This window comes from Polyodon spathula, chromosome 24 (genome assembly GCF_017654505.1).
Source record: "Polyodon spathula isolate WHYD16114869_AA chromosome 24, ASM1765450v1, whole genome shotgun sequence".
NCBI lineage: Eukaryota > Metazoa > Chordata > Actinopteri > Acipenseriformes > Polyodontidae > Polyodon > Polyodon spathula.
The window spans coordinates 25,407,593-25,430,968 of NC_054557.1; the positions used below are offsets into that span (position 1 = coordinate 25,407,593).

The window sequence follows — 23,376 nt, forward strand, 5'->3', positions numbered from 1 at the left end:
GGGTTCTGTACAGTTTTAAAATGAAAAACAGATGTGTTCTTATTAATTTTTTAATTAGACAGGCAAAATTTGCCATATTAAAGCAAGGAAAAATCAACTCTCTGGTTCTGGACTGACCAGTTTAGTGGTTCAGTTCAGGGTGCTCATGGTCAGCCAGATCAGAGTAGAGTTTGAGTATATTAAACTGGTCAGTAACCTGTAGGACTTTCAGGAGAGGTGGTGTGTGGGAGACGCCTTGTGTGATTTGAGTGAGGAGGGGGAACTCCAGTTTTTGTTCAAATTTTAATTTAATTTTTTTTTACAGTGTTTTTATTTTGGCTATAATCTGTTTTTAACAGGGGAAAAATACTGTTTTTTATTGATTTTTTTATGATCCTTTTATTTTGTTTAAAATCTGTTTTTAAGGAGAACATGATGTATTTTGGGACTTTTATTGTGTTTTACCTTTTTTTGAATTTTAATGGATTTTATTTGAAATATTTAAATAAAGGATCTTAAAAGTCAAAGTGTCTCTCTCTCTCTCTCTCTCTCTCTAATTCTAAACCCTTTATTACAGATTCTATAAATACACTCCTCTCACCCCCGCACATGTTTACATAATCACACAGAAGCACTCTTTCCCATTCTCTCGTGTCCTTGCTCCCTATCCTTCTCACTCTCCCTTTATTTCCACTTCCCTCTTTCCTTCCCTCCCTATATCTCTCCACATCTCTCCCTCCCCTCTCTGATTGTAATGAACCTTGTTAAAATACAGCTCTTGTCCAATCAGCACCTTCTCTGCGTCACATGACAGAGAAACAGAGAGGGAGGTACAGAGGGTAGGGTGGGAGTGGGTAGAGTGGGAGAGGAAAAAGGGGAGAAGGATGGTGAGGGAGAGAGTCAGTGAGGGAGAGAGAGGTGAGAGGGAGGGTGAGGGAGAGAGCTGGAGAGGGAGAGAGAGGGGAGAGCAAGGGTGAGGGAGTGAGAGACGGAGAGGGAGGGAGAGGGGAGAGGGAGGGAGGTGAGAGAGGGGAGAGGGAGAGAGAGGAAGGGAGAGAGTAGGAGAGGGAAACTGAGGGAGGGAGAGAGCCGGAGAGGGAGGTGGGGTGTCTGTCTGAATGCTGGGTAGCTCACATACTTATTGCACTTGGGAACCCAGACCTCTTGAGAAGAAAAGAGAAGCAGGGATGAGAGGCTGAATTGAAGAGAGGGTTATCTCTTCTCCACTCCACTCCCCTCTCTCTCTCTCTCTCTCTCTCTCTCTCTCTCTCTCTCTCTCTGAGGTTTGTGGGATTGTGGGAAGAGCTTGGAGGGAGGTGGTAGCGTTTGAAAGCTGGTGCGGTAGGAGGGTGTTTTTTTGCTACCATTTTTTGCAATATACTATAATTATTTGTTAATCGTTTAGTTTGCTTATATATCTTTGTTTCGTTTGTTTTGGTTTGCATTTTACTGCTTACTGAGTAGTGTTGTGTGTGTGTGTGTGTGTGTGTGTGTGTGTGTGTGTGTGTGTGTGTGTGTGTAGATTCCGTTATGGGATCTCACTCTGGAGGGCTGGGGGCTCTCAGCCGCCGACACCGGGTTAGCTGCTTGCCAGATACCGTCGTCTCGGTGGAGGAGTGCTTGCTGGCAGTAGCAGAGGTAGTCGGCTATGAAAACATAGTGTCGGCTTCCCGCATGAATAAGATATTTGTTATCTTTTTAAAAGAGGTATCGCTGGTCAATCAACTGGTGGAGGAAGGATTTTCAGTGAGTGTCCCCCTTAGTAACCCCTGTTACCAAGGTTATTATGTCTAACGTGCCGCCGTTTTTAAAAAATGAGATCTTGGACAATGAACTTCTCCGGTATGGCAAGCTGGTGTCCCCAATTAAAAACATTCCATTAGGGTTGTAAAAATGCCAATGTTAAGCACGTCCTGTTTTCGGAGACAGGCGTTTATACTGCTGAATAACCCGGGGCAGGTGATTGATGTCGCTTGGAGCTTCAGTGTGGAGGGTATGGGCTGTGTTGTGTTTGTCAGCTCAGACACAATACGGTGCTTTAACTGTAGGGAACAGGGACACCAAAGGAAAGCCTGCTCGAAAAAAAACTGGGTGCAGAACAACGCAGTTAAACGAGGCAGTCTTCCCAGCGACAGCGAGTGGGAGAAGTAAAGGAGTGGAAAAGTACAGAGCAGTTTCGAAGCAGAAAGGAGAAATTGCATCTTGAATTGCTTTAATCAGAAAAAACAGGACATTGGGGAAACACAGCAGCAGCTCGCCAAACAGCCGCGTGTGTTTTTCTGATAACAAACAAGCTGAAACTCGGAGCAGCTGATTCAAATTCAGCGCCGTTTTGAGACACGGGCGAGGGGAGGAGCCAACAGCACAGCAGAACAACGCAGTTAAACGAGGCAGTCTTCCCAGCGACAGCGAGTGGAAGCGACAGCGAGTGGGAGAAGTACAGGCGTGGAAAAGTACAGAGCAGTTTCGAAGCAGTTTGAAAGCAGGTTGACAGCTGCAGAAGAAACTAAACTTAAAAAAAAAAAAACCTCAACATGGTCTTCAAGCCAGTAATCTGTGACACCTGCTTGATGTGGAAAATCCGAGAAAACCCAGCGGAGCTAAACCAAGTGTGCGTAAAGTGCCGCGCGATCCAAGATTTGCATAAACTAGTAAGTATGCTAGAAATGGAGCTGGAAGAAGTGAGACAGCAACAGGATCTTGAGGAACTGGCACACCCACAATTCATGGAAGTCTGCATCACCCCTAACAGACTGAAAGCCACCAGGGAGATAGAAGGTCAAAACAGCTCGGTTCAGGTAGGCAGAAGCAGGGAAAAAAAGAAACTTCGTCAAACACAACCACCAGAAATCAAAACAACCAACAGATTTGAGTCACTTCAGAATTTTGATGAGCAGAACCAACAACAAGAGAATGAAAGGAACAACATCCAGGACCCTATTGACAGTGGTGACCAGACAGCAAAAAGAAGGGAGGTCATGATTGTTGGGGACTCCATATTGAGAAACACAGCAAGTTCAATTCGCAGTTTGGACCCCCTTACTACAACAGTGTGCTGCCTTCCGGGAGCCTCGGTCAAGCACATCACTGAGAACGTGGACAGGCTCCTAGAACGAACAGGAGACGACCCGGTAGTAGTCGTCCACATCGGTACAAACAACATTGGAAGAGACAGACCAAAATCCCTGCAAAACAAATTCAGAGAGCTAGGAAGGAAATTAAAAGAGAAAACCAAAACTGTGGTATTTTCTGGTATACTACCCGCACCTTGCAAAGGACCATATGGACAGCTGGAAATAATTAATCAAAACGCATGGCTGAAGACGTGGTGCACACGGGAAGGCTTCACCTATCTTGATCATTGGACCACATTCTACAACGAGGACTATCTGTATAGACGGGATGGACTGCATTTAAATAACAAGGGAACTAGTCTACTTGGAGAAAAGATCCTCGAGCAGGTTCGGAAGCATTTAAACTAGAAAGGAAGGGGGGAGAAATCAACAAAAAAAACAGAAGGGAGACCGCATCAAAACAAGAACAACAACTCAGGTAAGACAACCATTAAATGTATTTATCTAAATGCTAGAAGTATCAGAAACAAAATTCTAGAACTTGAAGCTACTGCACTAACAGGTAACTATGATGTGATAGGTGTTACAGAAACGTGGTTATCTGAGAGTGATGGGGACGAATATAATATTTGTGGGTATACACTGTATAGGAAAGACAGGCAGGACAGAAGAGGAGGAGGGGTAGCGCTATACATAAGAAACAGTCTTGAAGCCCAGGTGTTAAACCTGGACAAAGAAAATAAAACCGAATCAATATGGGTCAGAATAACAGACAAAAATTCAAAAGGCATAATAATAGGAGCATGCTATAGACCGCCAGATTCAGACGGTGAGCACAATAATCTGTTATACAATGACATTAGAAATGTGTGTAGCAAAGGAGAAGCCATACTAATGGGGGATTTCAACTTCCCCCAAATAAAATGGGAAAACCCGGTGGGTAGCGCGAAGGATGAAATAGAAATGGTGGAAATGACAAATGACTGCTTCCTAACACAATTTGTCAAGGCACCGACTAGAGGGGAGGCATGCCTTGATTTAGTCTTTTCAAATAATGAAGATAGAATAACTAAAACAGAGGTCAGAGAACCACTGGCAAACTCAGACCACAACATGGTCTCATTTGAAGTGTTTTTTAAATCCCCAAAAGTAAAGACTAAAGCTAAGGTTTACAATTTTAGAAAAGCAAACTATGAAGGTATGAAACAGAGACTAACAGAAGTAGATTGGAGTAAAATAGAGAAAACACCCACAGAAGAAGGATGGTTGTTCTTCAAAAATGTAGTACTAGAGGCGCAAAACAATTATATCCCTAAAGTAGACAAATCTAAATGTAAAACTAAATTGCCAAAATGGTTTAATAGATCAATTAAAAAAAATATTCAGCGAAAAAAGGCACTTTACAGAGCATTAAAAAAGGACCAAAAAGAAAGTACGCAGAAAGAGTACACAGAACTGCAAACGCAAGTCAAAAAGGAAGTTAGAAAGGCCAAGAGAGAAATAGAAATGAACATTGCTAAGGGAGCTAAAACCAATTCCAAAATGTTTTTCCAATATTACAACAGCAAGAGAACATTCAAAGAGGAGATTAAATGTTTAAGAGATACAAATGGCAAAATCGTAGAGGAAGAAAAAAAAAATAGCAAATATGTTAAATGATTACTTTTCACAAGTTTTTACAAAGGAAGATACTGACAACATGCCCCACATGTCATCCAGTTCCTATCCAGTTTTAAATAACTTTAGCATAACTGAGGCAGAAGTGTTAAAGGGACTAGGAGCTCTTAAAATAAACAAATCCCCTGGGCCGGATGAGATCCTCCCAGTAGTACTCAAAGAAATGAAAGAAGTAATTTACAAACCGCTAACCAAGATCATGCAGCAGTCTCTTGACACAGGGGTGGTACCGACAGACTGGAAAATTGCAAACGTAATACCGATCCACAAAAAGGGAAACAAAACTGAACCAGGTAACTACAGACCAGTAAGCCTGACTTCTATTATATGCAAACTTATGGAAACTATAATAAGATCCAAAATGGAAAATTACCTATATGGTAACAGGGTACTGGGAGACAGTCAACATGGTTTTAGGAAAGGGAGATCGTGTCTAACTAACTTGCTTGATTTTTTTGAGGATGCAACATCGATAATGGATAATTGCAAAGCATATGACATGGTTTATTTAGATTTCCAGAAAGCTTTTGACAAAGTCCCGCACAAAAGATTAATTCTCAAACTGAACGCAGTTGGGATTCAAGGAAACACATGTACATGGATTAGGGAGTGGTTAACATGTAGAAAACAGAAAGTACTGATTAGAGGAAAAACCTCAGAATGGAGTGTGGTAACCAGCGGTGTACCACAGGGATCAGTATTAGGTCCTCTGCTATTCCTAATCTACATTAATGATTTAGATTCTGGTATAGTAAGCAAACTTGTTAAATTTGCAGACGACACAAAAGTAGGAGGAGTGGCAAACACTGTTGCAGCAGCAAAGGTCATTCAAAATGATCTAGACAAGATTCAGAACTGGGCAGACACATGGCAAATGACATTTAATAGAGAAAAGTGTAAGGTACTGCACGCAGGAAATAAAAATGTGCATTATTAATATCATATGGGAGATATTGAAATTGGAGAAGGAATCTATGAAAAAGACCTAGGGAGTTTTTGTTGACTCAGAAATGTCTTCATCTAGACAATGTGGGGAAGCTATAAAAAAGGCTAACAAGATGCTCGGATACATTGTGAAAAGTGTTGAATTTAAATCAAGGGAAGTAATGTTAAAACTGTACAATGCACTAGTAAGACCTCATCTTGAATATTGTGTTCAGTTCTGGTCACCTCGCTATAAAAAAGATATTGCTGCTCTAGAAAGAGTGCAAAGAAGAGCGACCAGAATTATTCCGGGCTTAAAAGGCATGTCATATGCAGACAGGCTAAAAGAATTGAATTTGTTTAGTCTTGAACAAAGAAGACTACGTGGCGACCTAATTCAAGCATTCAAAATTCTAAAAGGTATTGACAGTGTCGACCCAAGGGACTTTTTCAGCCTGAAAAAAGAAGCAAGGACCAGGGATCACAAATGGAGTTTAGAAAAAGGGGCATTCAGAACAGAAAATAGGAGGCACTTTTTTACACAGAGAATTGTGAGGGTCTGGAATCAACTCCCCAGTAATGTTGTTGAAGCTGACACCCTGGGATCCTTCAAGAAGCTGCTTGATGAGATTTTGGGATCAATAAGCTACTAACAACCAAACGAGCAAGATGGGCCGAATGGCCTCCTCTCGTTTGTAAACTTTCTTATTTTCTTATGTTCTTACTGATGACAGGGATTAGGCTGGGGATGTTGAGGGTGAGCGGCAGCCGGAGTCTGCAGAGACCAAGGAGCCACGAAATCAAATGGAGCCGCCGACAGCTGAGTCGAGGCTGAAGAGACTCAGCCAAGGTCCTTCAAAAAAAGAAGTTACTGAGAATGACAAGTCATATGTCATGGTAACTAAAAAAAAAAAAAAAAAAAGTGAGAAATAAAGAACCTGCAGATCTGCCTAACAGCAAATGGGTAATGGAGCAGACCCCCGGGTCTGTGTTGGAGGGGAGCCTGCCGTCTCAGGCAGGGATGTCTGTCCCTCCTGATATGGAGGGAGAGAGGAGCGGCACGGTGATGGGCTCCAAACCCAGCGCTGTGCTGCTCTTCTCTCTCTGAACCCCAGAAAGCGCAGACAGAGGCAGAAGCAGTGGTGATGGCTGTGGCTGTGCTGGGAGGAGAAGAGGAGAGCGGGGAGGTGGAGGTGGAGAGAGCTGCGGAGGAATGGACAGTCGTGGATGGCAGAGCAGACAGCAAGGACGGAGGAGAGGAAATGGAGGGGGAGCTCTCTGACTCCTCGCTTATCTCTGACATTCCCGATAGCCAACCCGTTAACAGGGGGGAAAAAATGTATAACCTGGATGAATTTAAACAATTCATGGAAAATACAAAAGGGAAAAGAGGGGTTGAAATTGAAAACTTCTTCCCAGATCTGAGATTGTTCCTCCACTCAGCACACATCGTCACACGAAAGGCAACATTAGAGGAATTTAACCAGCAAAAAAGGTACCGCCTTAAAAAATATGTTCAAATAATTAATAAAAAGATCGCTAATGTTGCCAAATAATAATATTTTTAATGGATATTTCTTTTAAGAATTTTTTTATTGTTGCTTGTTTTACTCTGTCAGTTTTATTATTTTTAGCCGCTATGTAAAAGTGCATTTTTATTTCTTTTAACATGAATGGCTGCAGACAGTCTTTTAAAAGAGTGCAGCTGTGTGAGTTTTTAGAGCAGAAGCGGGCGAGGGTAGCCCTGCTGCAGGAGACGCACTCAGACAGTGAGAATGAGGCAGCGTGGCTGGCAGAATGGAAGGGGCCATGTGTACTGAGCCATGGTTCAAGCACTAGTGCAGGAGTGGCAATTTTATTTAAGCCCAGCCTAGGAGCAACAATTTTAGATATTGAAGAGATTATAAAGAGGAGGTTATTAAAAGTGAGAGCAAGGTTGGGTGGCACTGTATTTGGTTTTATTAATATTTATGCACCAAATAAGGGGAGGGAACATATTTTAATTTTTACCAAACTAAAGCAAGCTCTTTCAAGTGTTGATAATGATGATGTGGTGGTAGTGGGAGGAGATTTTAACTGCACTGTTGATTTTACTATGGATAGAAACAATGAGGAGCCCAATCCCCAATCCTCCAGTGAATTAGCTGCAGTTTTTCAGTTCAGTGGCCTGGTTGATGTCTGGAGGTGTCTGCACCCTAATGCAAGGCAATACACCTGGGCTCATTGTCGCTCACAACAAATATATAGAGCAAAGTTAGACCGCTTCTACACGTCACATACTCATTTGAATAAATTCATTAAAGCCAACATCATTCCCAGTAGCCTTTTCTGACCACCACTGCCTGTTAGTTACAGTAATACCTACCACTGACTCTCACAGCACCTCCTACTGGCATTTTAATGTAAAGTTATTACAGGACACAGTTTTTGTAAAGCAATTCAAGCAATTTTGGAACATATGGAAAAAAGAAAAAACACTCTATAAAAATATGAGGCAGTGGTGGGACATTGGCATAACATAGATTAAAATCTTTTGCCAGCAATACACACTCAATTCAACTGGGTCACTGAGCACAGCAATGAAAGAGTTGGAGCTTAAAATTCTCCAGTTAGAGAGCAGCCTGGACACAGACCACCAGGAGCAGACCCTGAAAACCCCGAGGGAGCAGAAGCACATGCTGGGCAGCCTGCTGAAGGAGAGAGTGAAGGGGGTGCTGGTGCGCTCTCGTTTCATGGAACTGAAAGACATGGACACCCCCTCCAGTTTCTTTTTTGGCTTGGAAAGGAGGAGAGCAGACACCCGGCAGATGCATTGCATCCGGATACCTTGCGGCAGGGAGCAGTACAGCCGGGAGGAGATTAGCAGGGAAGCAGTAAATTTTATACTGAATTATTCAGTAAAGAGCCATGTGACCAACAGGATATGGAGCTGCTGCTTCAGGATTTACCCACCCTTAGCGAAGAAGAACAACATCAATTAGATAAGCCACTAACATATCAGGAGCTGACCACTGCTGTTACACAGCCTTCAAACAGAAAAGCTCCTGGCATTGACGGACTGCCCGCTGAATTTTTTTAAAAATTCTGGACTGTGATTGGAGAGGACTTTTTGCAGATGTTGGGAGAGAGCCTCCGGGATAAAGAACTGCCCCTCAGTTGCAGAAGGGCAGTAATCACACTGCTGCCCAAGAAAGGAGACCTGTGTTTGTTAAAAAACTGGAGACCTGTTTCGCTTTTATGTTCTGATTTTAAAATAATTTCAAAATGTTTGGCCAATAGATTAAAAACATGTATAGGAGCTGTAATTCACATGGACCAAACCTACTGTATACCTGGACACTCCATTTTTGATAATTTGTTTTTAATTCAAGACTTTTTATCAATGGCTAATACATGTAATTTGAATGTTGGGCTGAAGGCGTTTGACAGGGTCGACCACACATACCTTTTTAGAACCCTACTAGCCTTAGGGTTTGGCCCTGTTTTTATCTCTTACATTCAGCTTTTATACTTAAATGTTTTTAGCATTTTAAATATCAACAATGGGCTGAGTCAACCTTTCCCAGTGTTCAGGGGTATTAGGCAGGGCTGCTCCCTGTCTGGAATGCTTTATTCACTGGCCATAGAACCCCTTCTGCACCTGCTGAGGGGTAGGCTGGTTGGCTGGGCAGTGCCCTCCTCACCCTCCCCTGTCATAGTGAAGGTGTCTGCATATGCAGATGATGTGAATGTGTTTGTGTGCAGTGACGGAGACATCGAGGCACTACAATTACAGAGAGCATCTACGGCAAAAGTTAACTGGGCAAAGTGACATGTGGCAAAGTGACAGTGGCATGATTGCACACCCCCTGTCCTGCCCGAGGCGCACAGGGTGAGGGGGCGGCTGCAGAGATGGAGGGGACTGCTGACCCAGCTGTCCTTTAGGGGAAGGGTCCTGGTGATTAATAATCTGGTGGCCTCCATGCTGTGGCACAGGCTGGTGTGTCTGGACCCTCCCCGCGGTATGGTGCAAGAGATCCAGAGAATACTGCTGGAGTTCTTCTGGAGAGGGAGACATTGGTTGCGGCCAGCAGTCCTGTATCTCCCCACTGATGAAAGGGGGCAGGGGCTGGTCAGCATTGCCAGCAGGGTAGCAGCCTTCAGACTGCAGGCGGTTCAGAGGCTCCTGTACGCTGGGGAGGAGGCTCTTTGGAATAGGCTGGCTTGTTTTTTTCTCAGCAGAGTAGGGGTGCTAGGGATAGGCAAACACCTGTTTTTAATTGATAGTACTTGATTAGCTAAAATAGGTCTCCCTTGTTTTTACTTGAGCATTTTAGATGCCTGGAGGGCAGTGAGGATGGAGAGAGATGAGGGGTCTGTGCAGGCAGGGTCCTGTTGGAGGAACCACTATTCTTCAATCCGCTCTTCCCTGTGCATTTCTTTCAGTCAATGATGCTCTGTGCCGGTTCTGTGAGGGCAGGAGTGACCAGGCTGAGACATTCGATCAACCTTGACCTCTCCTGCTGGTTGACTGCTACACAGCTGGCCGGGCGGCTGGGCTGGCACTCTGAGAGGCTGGCAGAAAAAATGGTTAGTGAGCTGAGAAGCTCTCTCTCCCCTGAGCTCTGGGAGGCTTTGAGGGAGGAGATGTCCAGTGGCACAGAGCAGAGACAAGACTTCATCTTTCCAGGGTTGATGGTGTGTCCAGCAGTAGGTGAAGGAGAGGGGGGTGGAGGGAATGAGGGAATGCTACTCAACGTTAACACAGTTAAAGACTTAACTCTTCACACAACAGGGAGTAAGAAAATCTACCAGTTGTGTGTGAAGATGTCACATTTTCACCAGTTGAGGGGGTTGGAAGATTCAAGGTGGAGGGCATATCTGGAGGTAGAGGGGGGGCACAGGCCAGTATGGAGGGTTCTGTATAAACTGCCTCTCACTTAGAGAGCGGGGGACCTGCAGTGGAGGATCCTGCACTGTATTGTGTCCACCGGCAGGTTTCTCCACAGAGGTGATTCCAGTAATAGCTCAGAGTGCTGTTTCTGCTCTGCAGAGGAGACAGTGTTCCACATGTACAGCGAGTGTGTTAGGCTAGGACCACTCTTCCATCTCTTACAGGAGCTCCTGCAAGGCCTGGGTGAGGAGTTCAATAAACAGCTTTTTATCTTTGGGGATCCCTACAGTTTTAAAAAGAGAAACAGGTGTGTTTTAATTAATTTTGTAATGTGTCAGGCAAAATTAGCCATTTTAAAGTCCAGAAAGAACAAGTTTCTGGGACCGGGCTGACTGATGCCGTGCTGCGGTTCAGGGTGTTGGTGGTCAGCCGAATAAGAGTGGACTTTGAAGTTTTTAAACTAAATAATAACCTGGAGGACTTCCAGGAGAGGTGGTATGTGAGAGACGCCTTGTGTGATGTGAGTGAGGAGTGGGAGCTCCAGTTTTTGTTCTAATTTTATTGTTATTTTTATTTATTTTTTGTTTGTTTTACAGTGTTTTTATTAATTTTGGCTTTAATCTGTTTTTAACAGAAAGAAAACACTGTTTTTTATTGATTTTTTTATGATCCTTTTATTCTGTTTAAAATCTGTTTTTAAGGAGAACATGATTTTTTTTATTTCTGCTGAGGCAGTAGGAATCTTAGTTGTGTTTTACCTTTTTTGAATTTTAATGGATTGTATTTGGACTGTTTAAATAAAAAGTCAAAAAGTCTCTGTCTCTCTCTCTCTCTCTCTCTCTCTCTCTCTGTCTCTCTCTCTCTCTCTCTAGATTACCAGTTGAAATTATTTCTGTTTATTTTGTTTCCATGGAAACTATGTTATTCATTTTCCCAGAGTTTGTAGCAAAAATCGCAGAGCACAGAAACACACAATCACACAGTCTACAATTCAAACACACTCCATATCACACAATCACACCATCACACACACTCCAAATTACACAATCCTGCACACACTTACAATCCCACAATCCCACCCACTCTAAAGCCCACAGCCCACAATCACACACACACTCACCATCCCACAATCACACACACTCCAAATCACACACTCACATTCCCACAATCACACATACTCCAATTTACACAATCCCACAATCCCACACACACTCACACACTCACAATCCCACAATCACACACACTCTAAATCCCACAATCACACACACTCTCACAATTCCACAATCACACACACTCACAATCACACAATCACACACACACACACACACACACACACACAAATTCCACAGTAGCTGAGCTGCTCCCCTTGCTCTGTGCTTCAGTCTCTGCAGAATTGATACAGCAGGTAGAAATAACGCTGGCACTGGTGGAGCACTTGTTCAGTTTTTTATTCTAAAAGCAAAGTGGCCGGTTTGTTTTGTTATTTCATTACATACTGAACCCTGAGTGCTCCGCTGCCTGACACATTTCATCCGGAAAACTCGGCTCACCTCTGCAATGGAATTAATTCAAGAGTTGCTCAAAGAGAGAGTGCGGGGGAGGCGGGAGGAGGGGAGGCGCATCAGGAATCAGGGCACACCTCCGTCCAGGAGGAAGAACCAACAGCAGCACAAGAGCTGGGACTCTGAAAGCCAGAGGCTTCGGACTCCCCAGAGACACAAACACACCTACACAGTGTGCTGAACACACACACACATACACACACAATGTGTTGTGTATGTGTGTATATATATAATTACTTGTGTACATGAACACAACACACACGTCATACAGTGTACTAAACACACACACACACACACACACACACACACACACACACACACACACACACACACACACACACAGTGTGCTGAATACAAACATACATACACACACACACACACACACACACACACACACCCGTGCATGTGTGTGTGTATATGAACGCATACACTCCCTACGTGTACTGTGTGACATGACACTTTTGTGTGTGACACACTTGTGTGGTGTGTTTAACGTGTGTAGTGGTGTGTGACACCAAACACGTGTACTGGAACACACACCACACACTGGGTATACTGGAATGACACACACACTCTGTACTGGAACACACACACACACTACTGGAACACACACACACACACACACACTGTACCAACATACACACCACACGTCTGTACTGGAACACACGCGCACACACACACACACACACACACACACACACACAACACACTGTACTGGAACACACACACACACAGTACTGGAACACACACACACACACACACAGTACTGGAAAACACACACACACTGTACTGGAACACACACACACACTGTACTGGAACACACACACACACAATCACTGTAACTGGAACACACACACACACAAACTGTACTGGAACACACACACACACACACTAAAACACACACACACACACACACACACACACACACACACTGTACTGGACACACACACACACACACACACACTGTACTGGAACACACACACTGTACTGGAACACACAAACTCTGTACTAAAACACACACACACTGTACTGGAACACACACACACACACACACACACACACACACACACACACCCACTGACACATACAAACACATACACACTGTACTGGAACACACACACATACACACACACACTACTGGAACACACATTCTGTACTGGAACACACACACACACACACACACACACACACACACATGAAACATTTGTAACAGACATGACTCTGTACTAAACACACACACACTACTGGAACACACGCCACACACACACACACACACACACACACACTGTACCGGAACACATACAAACACATACACACTGTACTGGAACACACACACATACACACACACACACACTGAACACACACACACACTGGAACCCAAAAAAAACCCACACACACCACACACACACCACACACACACACACACACTGTACCGGAACACATACAAACACATACACACTGTACTGGAACACACACACATACACACACACACTACTGGAACACACATTCTGTACTGGAACACACACACACACACACACACACACACACACACACACACTGTACACATTGTGTGTTTGAGACATGATTTTTTGTGTGTGTGTGACATGACCTTTGTGTGCGTGTGTGTGGTGTGTGTGTGTGTGCGTGTGTGTGACATGGCCTTGTGTATGTTTGTGTATGTGTGACAACTGAACACACACACACATACACACACACACACACTACTGGAACACACACTCTGTACTGGAACACACACACACACACACACACACACACACACACACACACACACACACACACACACACACTGTACTGGAACACACACACACACACACACTGCAAACACACACACACACACACACACACACACACACACACACACAACACACTCACTGTACTGGACACATAGTAGTGATACAGTACAGACCAGGCTGGCACTCCTGTGTTGAAAAGGCCCCTTGTATAAGTTTGATATTGCAGTCTGAGGACAGGGGCACAATGAAGATCAATGCAGTTGAATGGCAGAGGAGACTGTGAAGCCCCTTGCACATTAGCAGCTCTACCCGGGTCGGAAACTACCCGGGTCAGGACCTGGTGTTATGCGAGTCGGACACATTATTTCACACTGCTTTTGATAAAGCAGGGTTGACCTGTGTGACAGACGCAAGTACATCCAAGCTTCTCTGCATTGAACCGTCAGCCCAAATGTTGATTAGAGCAAATGTTTCTACATCTGCTGCAATCTGGCTTATGGTGTGTCTCAAGCAACACAAATCTGAACAGAATAAACAGAAAGGTTCCTTTGTGGAGGTGAAACCTTCCCGCAGGCGTGGCTGTTTGTTATAGCGTCGGCTCACGAACAGTCGTCATGCATTTTGTCTCGCTCGGACCAGGTCAAAGAGCATCGACCCAGAGCCCAGGTCCGACCCAGGTATGTGGTTTCACACTGTGCGGGATTGAGATCTGGATAGACAGAACCCGGGTCCAGACCCGGGTAGGAGTGCCAGTGTGGAAGGGGCTTGAGGCAGGTCATTACACACAATGTGGTTAGAGCATTCATAGTCAGGTCATTACACACAGTGTGGTTAGAGCATTGATAGTCGACCTTGACTTGAATAAATAAGGCACAGGCTGCTTTCTGATTACAGCACATGCACAGTCTCATCACGTGACAGTGTATTTCAGTTGTTTTTTTTTTTTTATAAAGAATTTGGCACACTTGAGAATGATGAAACTTCCAGTTAGTCCTACACAGACATTCTTATGTGAAAAGAGTATTCCTTACAGCTGTCACTCTGAATCTGTTCCACACAATCATTCAGATTAATTAAATAAATAATTAAACAAATAAATGCAGTACAATAGCCTACCTCGCTTCAGTCACGACTCAGTTCCCTGGCTCTTCCGCTTCCACGTTCAGTACTATGGAGCGCCGTATTTGCTTTGAGGAGAGGGATAAAAACGGGTAACGATGATTTCTCTCTTAAAGAACAACATCCAGCGTGTTTCCGAGGGGTGGCTGATCTATCAACGGTCTGTAGAATGCATGTTCCCGTCAATTCAAGCTCCAGCCGGGGTGAACGTACCTGTTGCCGGGTACACCACGCCTGGCGCCCGGCAGTGCGGCTGCGTGAGCTCGTCGATCTGTGGGGGGTAAGGCACAGGGCGGAGAGGTGGGGGGCAGCCTCCCTATAGCCTTTGCAGACGCACTGAAAGCCGGGTTAATCTGCCCTCGTTCGCTGGATTGATTTTACTGGTCAACGTTTTAACACTCTGTCCCAGTTAAAAGCGATTAGCAGCGTGGTTGTTTTTTTCACGCGATATTCACTGCAGGTAAATGTCGCTACACCTGGTTTCAGTTAATTGGCTGTACTAAATCCACTTTGCGATGGATTTGCGTTTACGTTAAGGAGACATGCTGCCAGGCACCCATAGAAAATGACAAATAAATAACAAAACAAAAAGCGACAGGTTTACCACAACAGTGCTACGTTAGAGGTCGCTCCGAGTGCAGTATTAGCTCTCCAGAACTAACATTATGTGAACTGTACCCAGGAACTGAGGGCCATCTCCGGCTTGGTTGTCATCTCCGAGCCGCTGTTTGTGTAACTGGTTCAAGCAGGGAGGCTGCAGGTGGCATCGCTTCATCCTTTGGTCTGTTCAATAAGTAGATACATCGATACAAAAACAATCCTAAATTAATATCCCAATACGCTCACACGCGTGTTGACACGTCCATTCAGGTATATGTGTTAGAATGCCCGGTCAGCAAGGCTCTGCATACCCGGGAGCCTCTCCCCAAGTCCGGCTGATCGCAGCTTCTGTGCTCTCTGTCCCTCCTGCGGCTGGTCAAGCTTTCCTTCAGCACTCAGTCGCTGTGCCGCCTCTAGTAACCCTTCCAATACCCACCTCTCATCGGGGCTAACAACGATAATTACCCTCGTCAGCTCTCGGGATCCCGGGTTCATGCCACTGGTGTTGGGGGCCGGCATGTTTTTTTTTTTTTTGCCGATTCGGGAGACTGGCAGAGGTGATGAGACGCGCTAGTAATAAAACATCTGGCAAAGTCAACCGGATCCTCTGAGCGTCAAATCAACCTCACATTGGTCCCGCAGAAAACCATTAACCCTCCACCAGTCCAGAACTGACCACCAGTCTGAGTAAAGCAGGCGACAGTACTGCTATTATCCAGTGAACAGCGTCAACAGATATGCAGCAGCCGTGCTAATAAACCAATGACTCGTTGGGGAGGACGTGGGCTATCTGCATCGTCCACCTCATTATGGTCTTCACCTGCCTGGAATGTGTGTACAATACTACAGTGCAGCAGAGCGCAGCACAGTGCAGTACCAAATAGTGGGCTGATTTCAGGTGTAGGAATGTCAGGGTGATTTTCTCTCACAGCTTGCCTTGTCCCTCTCTCACAGCCGGCTGACGAAGAGGCGCTATTCGGAAAACGCAAGCACTATCACAGAGGAGGGGGACGGCTGCGCGGGCACGTAGAAAGCCTTGGTTGTTGCGGGTACCTTCAAGCTGGCGGGAACGCGCAAAGACGGGGGATGATGAAACGAGACCCTGCCCTGACTCGAATCGCACTGGTGACCCGTGTAAATACTGAGAATGGGAACACACGTTTAAATGATAGTGGCTGTAAAAGACGTGTGTGTGTGTGTGTGTGTGTGTGAGAGAGAGAGAGAGAGAGGAGAGAGAGAGAGAGAGTGTCTTTATCTTTATGTTTTGAGTTTGTATTTGTTGTTATTGTTATATAGATAGGCTTGCTGGTTCAGTGGTTAGAGAAAGGGACTTGTAACTAGGAGGATCCAGGTTCAATCTGGCTGAGCTACTGGCTCACTGTGTGCGACCCTGAGCAAGTCACTCCTTGTGCTCCGTCCTTTGGATGAAACATAAAACCAAGGTCCTATTGTAAGTGACTCTGCAGCAGTTGTGATGCATAGCTCACCCCCAAGTGTCTGTAAGTCGCTTTGGATAAAAGCGTCTGCTAAAAATGACTTAATAATAATAATAATAATAATAATAATAATAATAATAATACATAACTGTTCAGAAGCAGCATTCATCCAGCCCGCACTGCAAGGCAAACACAGTGACAGCAGATCTCAAAACAGAGATACAAACAGATACTCCAATACAGAGAGAGGCACACACACTTACACACTTACACACTAACTAAAACTCTCTCACATGCACACACTCACACTTACACTGACTACACTCCATGCTAGTATGAGATTTGTTTCAGCAGGCAGTCGAATGGTTAACTTCTCCTGGGATGAATCACAATTGCAGGTATTGAAAGAAATGCAGAACCCCCCCCCCCCTTTCCCACCTCTCTCTCTCTCCCCTGATGGGCTAGTCCATCTGGGATGATTCCAAAGAATGCACAGCATCAACCAATCACATGCCACCTGCTGGGGAAACAGGCTCTCTTGTCTCCATGGCAACCACAAGCCTATAACTTAGACCTTTAACCCATGCAGCACCAACACGGGGAGGAAAGTTACTCCCATCCAAGATACTCCCATCTTCACCTCCATTTCCCGCCTCCCCTTCTTTATCTCTCTCTCCTTTCTCCCTCTCCCCCTCCACTTCTTTACCTCTCTCTCCCTCTCTCTTCTCATTTCTCTCTCCCTCACCTCACCTCTCCCTCTCTCTCTCTCCCCTCCCCCCTCTCCCTCTCTCTCCCCCTCTCCTCCCCCCTCCCCCTCATCTCTCTCTCACACCCGGTGCTGCAGAGAACTCTTGAAATGAGGAAGGGTGGAAACTCCTTTCATGGTTTTGAAACGTCTCTGTAATCGTTACCATGGAGATAATTATACAAGATACAAAGTGAGAGCGGGAGAGAGAGAGAAAGAAAGAGAGGGAGGAAATAGACTGGGAGAGGAAACAGCAGAGAGGGAGAGTAAGAGATGGAGAGAGGAAAAGAGAGATAGAGGGAGTAGGAGAGAAGGAAGGAAAGGGTCTAGTAGCTTTTCTACGGAATGTTTCTCTACGGAAAAAAAAAAAAAAACTGAAGCCACCCACGTCGTATCTGTCAAAGACGTACACATGAATTCATATAGAAATGAATTAACTAGGTCATAACAGACTTAGAAAGAGAGGGATATAGAGGGGAGGGTTAGAGAGGGGGAGATATAGAAATGAGTAGGGGATGGAGAGAAAGGGGACAGTGAAAGGTATAGAGAGATAGAGAGACAGAAGAGAGGGAGATAGATACAGATGGAGAGAGACAGAGGAGAGAGGGGAGATGGTACAGCACAGCACCCAGTTTGTTATATAGAGAGAGACAGAGAGGAGAGAGGGGAGATGGTACAGCACAGCGCCCAGTTTGTTATATAGAGAGATACAGAGAGGAGAGAGGGGAGATGGTACAGCACAGCACCCAGTTTGTTATATAGAGAGAGACAGAGAGGAGAAAGGGGAGATGGTACAGCACAGCACCCAGTTGTTTTATGAATGCAGCATAACTGGAACTTTCTGGTTTTAATTGTCTTAGTTATCTCAGAAGCAGTCAATACTTTAACAATAACTGGGTTTAATGGTTCCAGTCTGAGCTTTACTGTCAACCAGCAACACTGACACTTCCTAGATGAAGTGACATTGCTTCACCATTCAGCACACTGGCTAAACACCTACTCCCAAGAGACTTGACTTTACAATGAACACCTTCACCCTGCTCGAGCTGCTCCCCCCTCCTCCTCTCTTACTCTGCTCGGCGTGGTGTCCCCTCCTCCTCTCTCACCCTGATTGGGGTGCTCACCGCTCCTCCTCTCTCACCCTGCTCGTGGTGGTGACCCCTCCTTCTCTCTTACGCTGTTCAGAGTGGTGTACCCCCTCCTCTCACCCTGCTCGGGGTGGTGTCCCTTCCTCCTCTCTCACCTTGCTTGGGGTGGTGACCCCTCCTTCTCTCTTATCCTGCTCAGAGTGCTCTCCCCTCCTCTCTCACCTTACTCGGGGTGGTGTCCTTCCTCCTCTCTTACCCTGCTCGGGGTGCTCACCACTCCTCCTCTCTTACCCTGCTAGGAGTGGTGTCTCCCCTCCTCTGTTACCCTACTAGGAGTGGTGTCTCCCCCTCTCCTCTCTTACCCTGCTCGGAGTGGTGTCTCCCCCTCTCCTCTCTTACCCTGCTCGGAGTGGTGTCTCCCCTCCTCTCTTACCCTGCTCGGAGTGGTGTCTCCCCTCCTCTCTTACCCTGCTCGGAGTGGTGTCTCCCCTCCTCTCTTACCCTGCTCGGAGTGGTGTCTCCCCCTCTCCTCTCTTACCCTGCTCGGAGTGGTGTCTCCCCCTCTCCTCTCTTACCCTGCTCGGAGTGGTGTCTCCCCCTCTCCTCTCTTACCCTGCTCGGAGTGGTGTCTCCCCCTCTCCTCTCTTACCCTGCTCGGAGTGGTGTCTCCCCTCCTCTCTTACCCTGCTAGGAGTGGTGTCTCCCCTCCTCTCTTACCCTGCTCGGAGTGGTGTCTCCCCTCCTCTCTTACCCTGCTCGGAGTGGTGTCTCCCCTCCTCTCTTACCCTGCTCGGAGTGGTGTCTCCCCTCCTCTCTTACCCTGCTCGGAGTGTGTCTCCCCCTCTCCTCTCTTACCCTGCTCGGAGTGGTGTCTCCCCTCCTCTCTTACCCTGCTCGGAGTGGTGTCTCCCCTCCTCTCTTACCCTGCTCGGAGTGGAGTGGTGTCTCCCCTCCTCTGTTACCCTGCTAGGAGTGGTGTCTCCCCTCCTCTCTTACCCTGCTCGGAGTGGTGTCCCCTCTCCTCTCTTACCCTGCTCGGAGTGGTGTCCCCTCTCCTCTCTTACCCTGCTCGGAGTGGTGTCCCCTCTCCTCTCTTACCCTGCTCGGAGTGGTGTCTCCCTCTCCTCTCTTACCCTGCTCGGAGTGGTGTCCCCTCTCCTCTCTTACCCTGCTCGGAGTGGTGTCCCCTCTCCTCTCTTACCCTGCTCGGAGTGGTGTCTCCCCTCCTCTCTTACCCTGCTCGGAGTGGTGTCTCCCCTCCTCTCTTACCCTGCTCGGAGTGGTGTCTCCCCCTCTCTCTCTTACCCTGCTCGGAGTGGTGTCTCCTCTCCTCTCTTACCCTGCTCGGAGTGGTGTCTCCCCCTCTCCTCTCTTACCCTGCTCGGAGTGGTGTCTCCCCTCTCCTCTCTTACCCTGCTCGGAGTGGTGTCTCCCCTCCTCTCTTACCCTGCTCGGAGTGGTGTCTCCTCTCCTCTCTTACCCTGCTCGGAGTGGTGTCTCCCCCTCTCCTCTCTTACCCTGCTCGGAGTGGTGTCTCCTCTCCTCTCTTACCCTGCTCGGAGTGGTGTCCTCCTCTCCTCTCTTACCCTGCTCGGAGTGGTGTCTCCTCTCCTCTCTTACCCTGCTCGGAGTGGTGTCTCCCCTCCTCTCTTACCCTGCTCGGAGTGGTGTCTCCCCCTCTCCTCTCTTACCCTGCTCGGAGTGGTGTCTCCCCTCCACAGGGACGCTCACAGTGCGCCGCAGCAGCTTTTTCCGATGCGTCTCTGCTCTCCTTTCCCGCATCAACAAGGGGTGGACCTGGAAACACAGGGCAGGAGTCACAGTGCAGGGTCGGGGGAGGAGGAGAGGAAGAAAGAGAGGAAGAAATGTGCGTGCAGATACTCTGATTTGCAGAGCAATTCTCTTTCACATGTTTTGTTATCAGGTATTAAATTAAATTGAAACAAACCTGTTACAAATGTTTTGGTTTCACAGCAAGAAAAGCTGCGTTGCTACTCACACTGAGTTCCAATCAATGCAATTCAATGACAATGAAAATCTGTCACGGATGTAGTGAATGCGGTCAGTAATCAAGTGCATGTGGCCTTTCTGTCGTCCTACCTAAAGTGCTACCCCTGTGAATTCTGGGACATGTATTTCTTTGTGCACTACACTACAGTCCCACAATGCACTGCAGAGATGACACATTTCTATGGAAACAAGCAAAGTAAAATAAAATGATTTTCCTCAAAAGTGTGAAAGAAAAATTGGACAGTAATCCTGTATTAAATATGAGAGGCTTCAGTTAACTTGATCACAACAGTTATAAGATTGGTATAACTGATAATCAATAATTGGGTAAACAATGACAACTGAGGGAACTTTACGTTTACATTTGCACGACTTCAAGAAAACAATGTCACGGTCTTGCCGTGGTCAGCTTTTTCTCCTGACCTGAGTCCAATAAAACATCTGTGGGACCAAATCGCCAGTGCCATCCAGCGAGACAACAATGACCAACCTTCGTCAGCTGGCTGCAGCTCCTCAGAAGAATGGCAGAACATCCCACACCAGTGTATCCAGAGGCTGATCAGGTCTATGCGTCAAAGCTGCCAGGATTGCGTTAATGCTCAGGGAGGTCATACCCGATACTAACTTTGTAATGTTTTCATTTTCACAGTGTGTCACGTTTAATACTTTTTGTTCACATTTTCTGTGATTTTGTTTGATATCTCTGTTTAAAATATTTGATTAAATCCATTAGACCTGATCAACACAAAAAAAGTCCATAAATGTCAAAGTGAAAAATAAAATCTACAACTTGAACTAAATTAATTACAAATATAAAATGGAAAATAATTGATTGCATAAGGATTCACCCCGTTTGCTATGACACAGCTAAATAAGCTCTGGTACAACCAGTTGTCTTTAGAAGTCACATAATTAGTTGAATGGAGTCCACCTGTGTGCAATTAAGGTGTTTCACATGATTTCAGATTAAATACACCTGTCTCTGGGAGGTCCCACAGTTGGTTAGTACATTTCCTAACAAAAACTACATCATGAAGACGAAGGAACATTCAAAGCAAATCTGGAATAAGGTTCTTTAAAAGCACCAATCAGGGGTAGGATATAAGAACATTTCCAAGGCATCGAATATACCCTGGAGCACAGTAAAGTCAATTTTTAAGAAATGGAGAGAATATGGCACTACTGTGAATCTGTCTAGAACAGGGATTAGATATGAGAACATCCTGTAAAACATACTTTGACTTTTTCTGTGAATAGCACAGTCTGAACCTGTCTAGACCACAGTGTGTGTGTATGAAGAACATGTGGTGAGGAGGTGTGTGTGTGTGTGTGTATAGAGGTAGCAGAGATGTGTGAGTAGATACAGAGGAGGTGTGTGTATATCTGTAGAGGAGGTGTGTTTGTGGATGCAGACGATATGTGTGTGTAGATTTAGAGGAGGTATTTGTGTAGATGTAGAGGAGGCGTGTATGTGTAGATGTAGAGAAGGTGTGTGTGTATGTAGAGGAGGTGAGTGTGCAGATGTAGAGGTTTGTGTGTAGATATAGAGGCAGTGTCTGTGTACATATAGATGTAGAGGAGGTGTGTGTAGATGTAGCAGAGGTGTTTGTCTAGATGTAGAGGAGGTGTTTGTGTAGATGTAGAGGAGGGTAGTGTGTGTAAATGTAGAGGGGGTCTGTGTATGTGGATGTAGAAGATGTGTGTGTGTGTAGATGTAGAGGGAGGGTGTTTGTAGATGTAGAGGAGCTGTGTGTATGTAGATGTAGAGGAGGTGTTTGTGTAGATGTAGAGGAGGTATGTGTGTAGATGTACAGGATGTGTTTGTGTACATCTAGAGGAGGTGTGTAGATGGAGAGGAGGTGTGTATACATATGTGTATATGTAGAGGAGGTACTTGTGTAGATGTAGAGGAGGTGTTTGTGTCTGCAGGTATAGAGGATGTGTGTGTGTATGTGTAGATGTAGGGGATGTGTTTGTGTAGATGTAGAGGAGGTGTGAGTGTGTAGATGTAGAGGTGTGTGCAGATATAGAGGAGGTGTCTGTGTACATGTAGATGTAGAGTAGGTCTGTGTGTGCAGATGTAGCGGAGGTGTGTGTGTAGATGTAGATGAGGTCTATGTCTGCAAATGTAGAGAAGGGTAGTGTGTGTAGATGTAGAGGAGGTGTGTGTATATGTTCGGGATGTGTGTGTGGATCTAGAGGAGGTGTATGTGTAGATGTAGAGGAAGTGTGTTTAGATGTAGAAGAGTTGTGTGTTTAGATGTAGAAGAGTTGTTTGTGTAGATGTATTGGAGGTGTGTATGTGTAGATGTATTGGAGGTGTGTGTATATGTAGAGGAGGTGTGTGTAGATGTAGAGCAGGTGTGTTTAAATGTATAGGAGATGTGTGTAGATGTAGATGAGGTTATTGTATAGATTTAGTTATAGGAGTTAATATAGGAGTTGTGTGTGTAGATGAGGAGGAAGTGTTTGTATGTGTGTGTAGATGCAGGTGATGTGTGTAGATGTAAAGGGTGTGTGTGTGTAGATGTAGAG

General features: G+C 45.6%; 1 protein-coding gene across 1 annotated transcript in view; it reads right to left on the reverse strand.

The window, feature by feature from the left end:
* The window catches only part of LOC121298975 (ras/Rap GTPase-activating protein SynGAP-like), a 357,605-nt gene extending 336,983 nt beyond the window's left edge, over positions 1-20,622 (reverse strand). Inside the window, exon 1 of the mRNA XM_041226381.1 lies at positions 20,523-20,622. Within this exon, the coding sequence (XP_041082315.1) occupies positions 20,523-20,613 (91 nt within the window). The 5' untranslated portion in view covers positions 20,614-20,622. The remainder of the gene's footprint in view (positions 1-20,522) is intronic.
* Between the last annotated feature and the right edge of the window lie 2,754 nt (positions 20,623-23,376).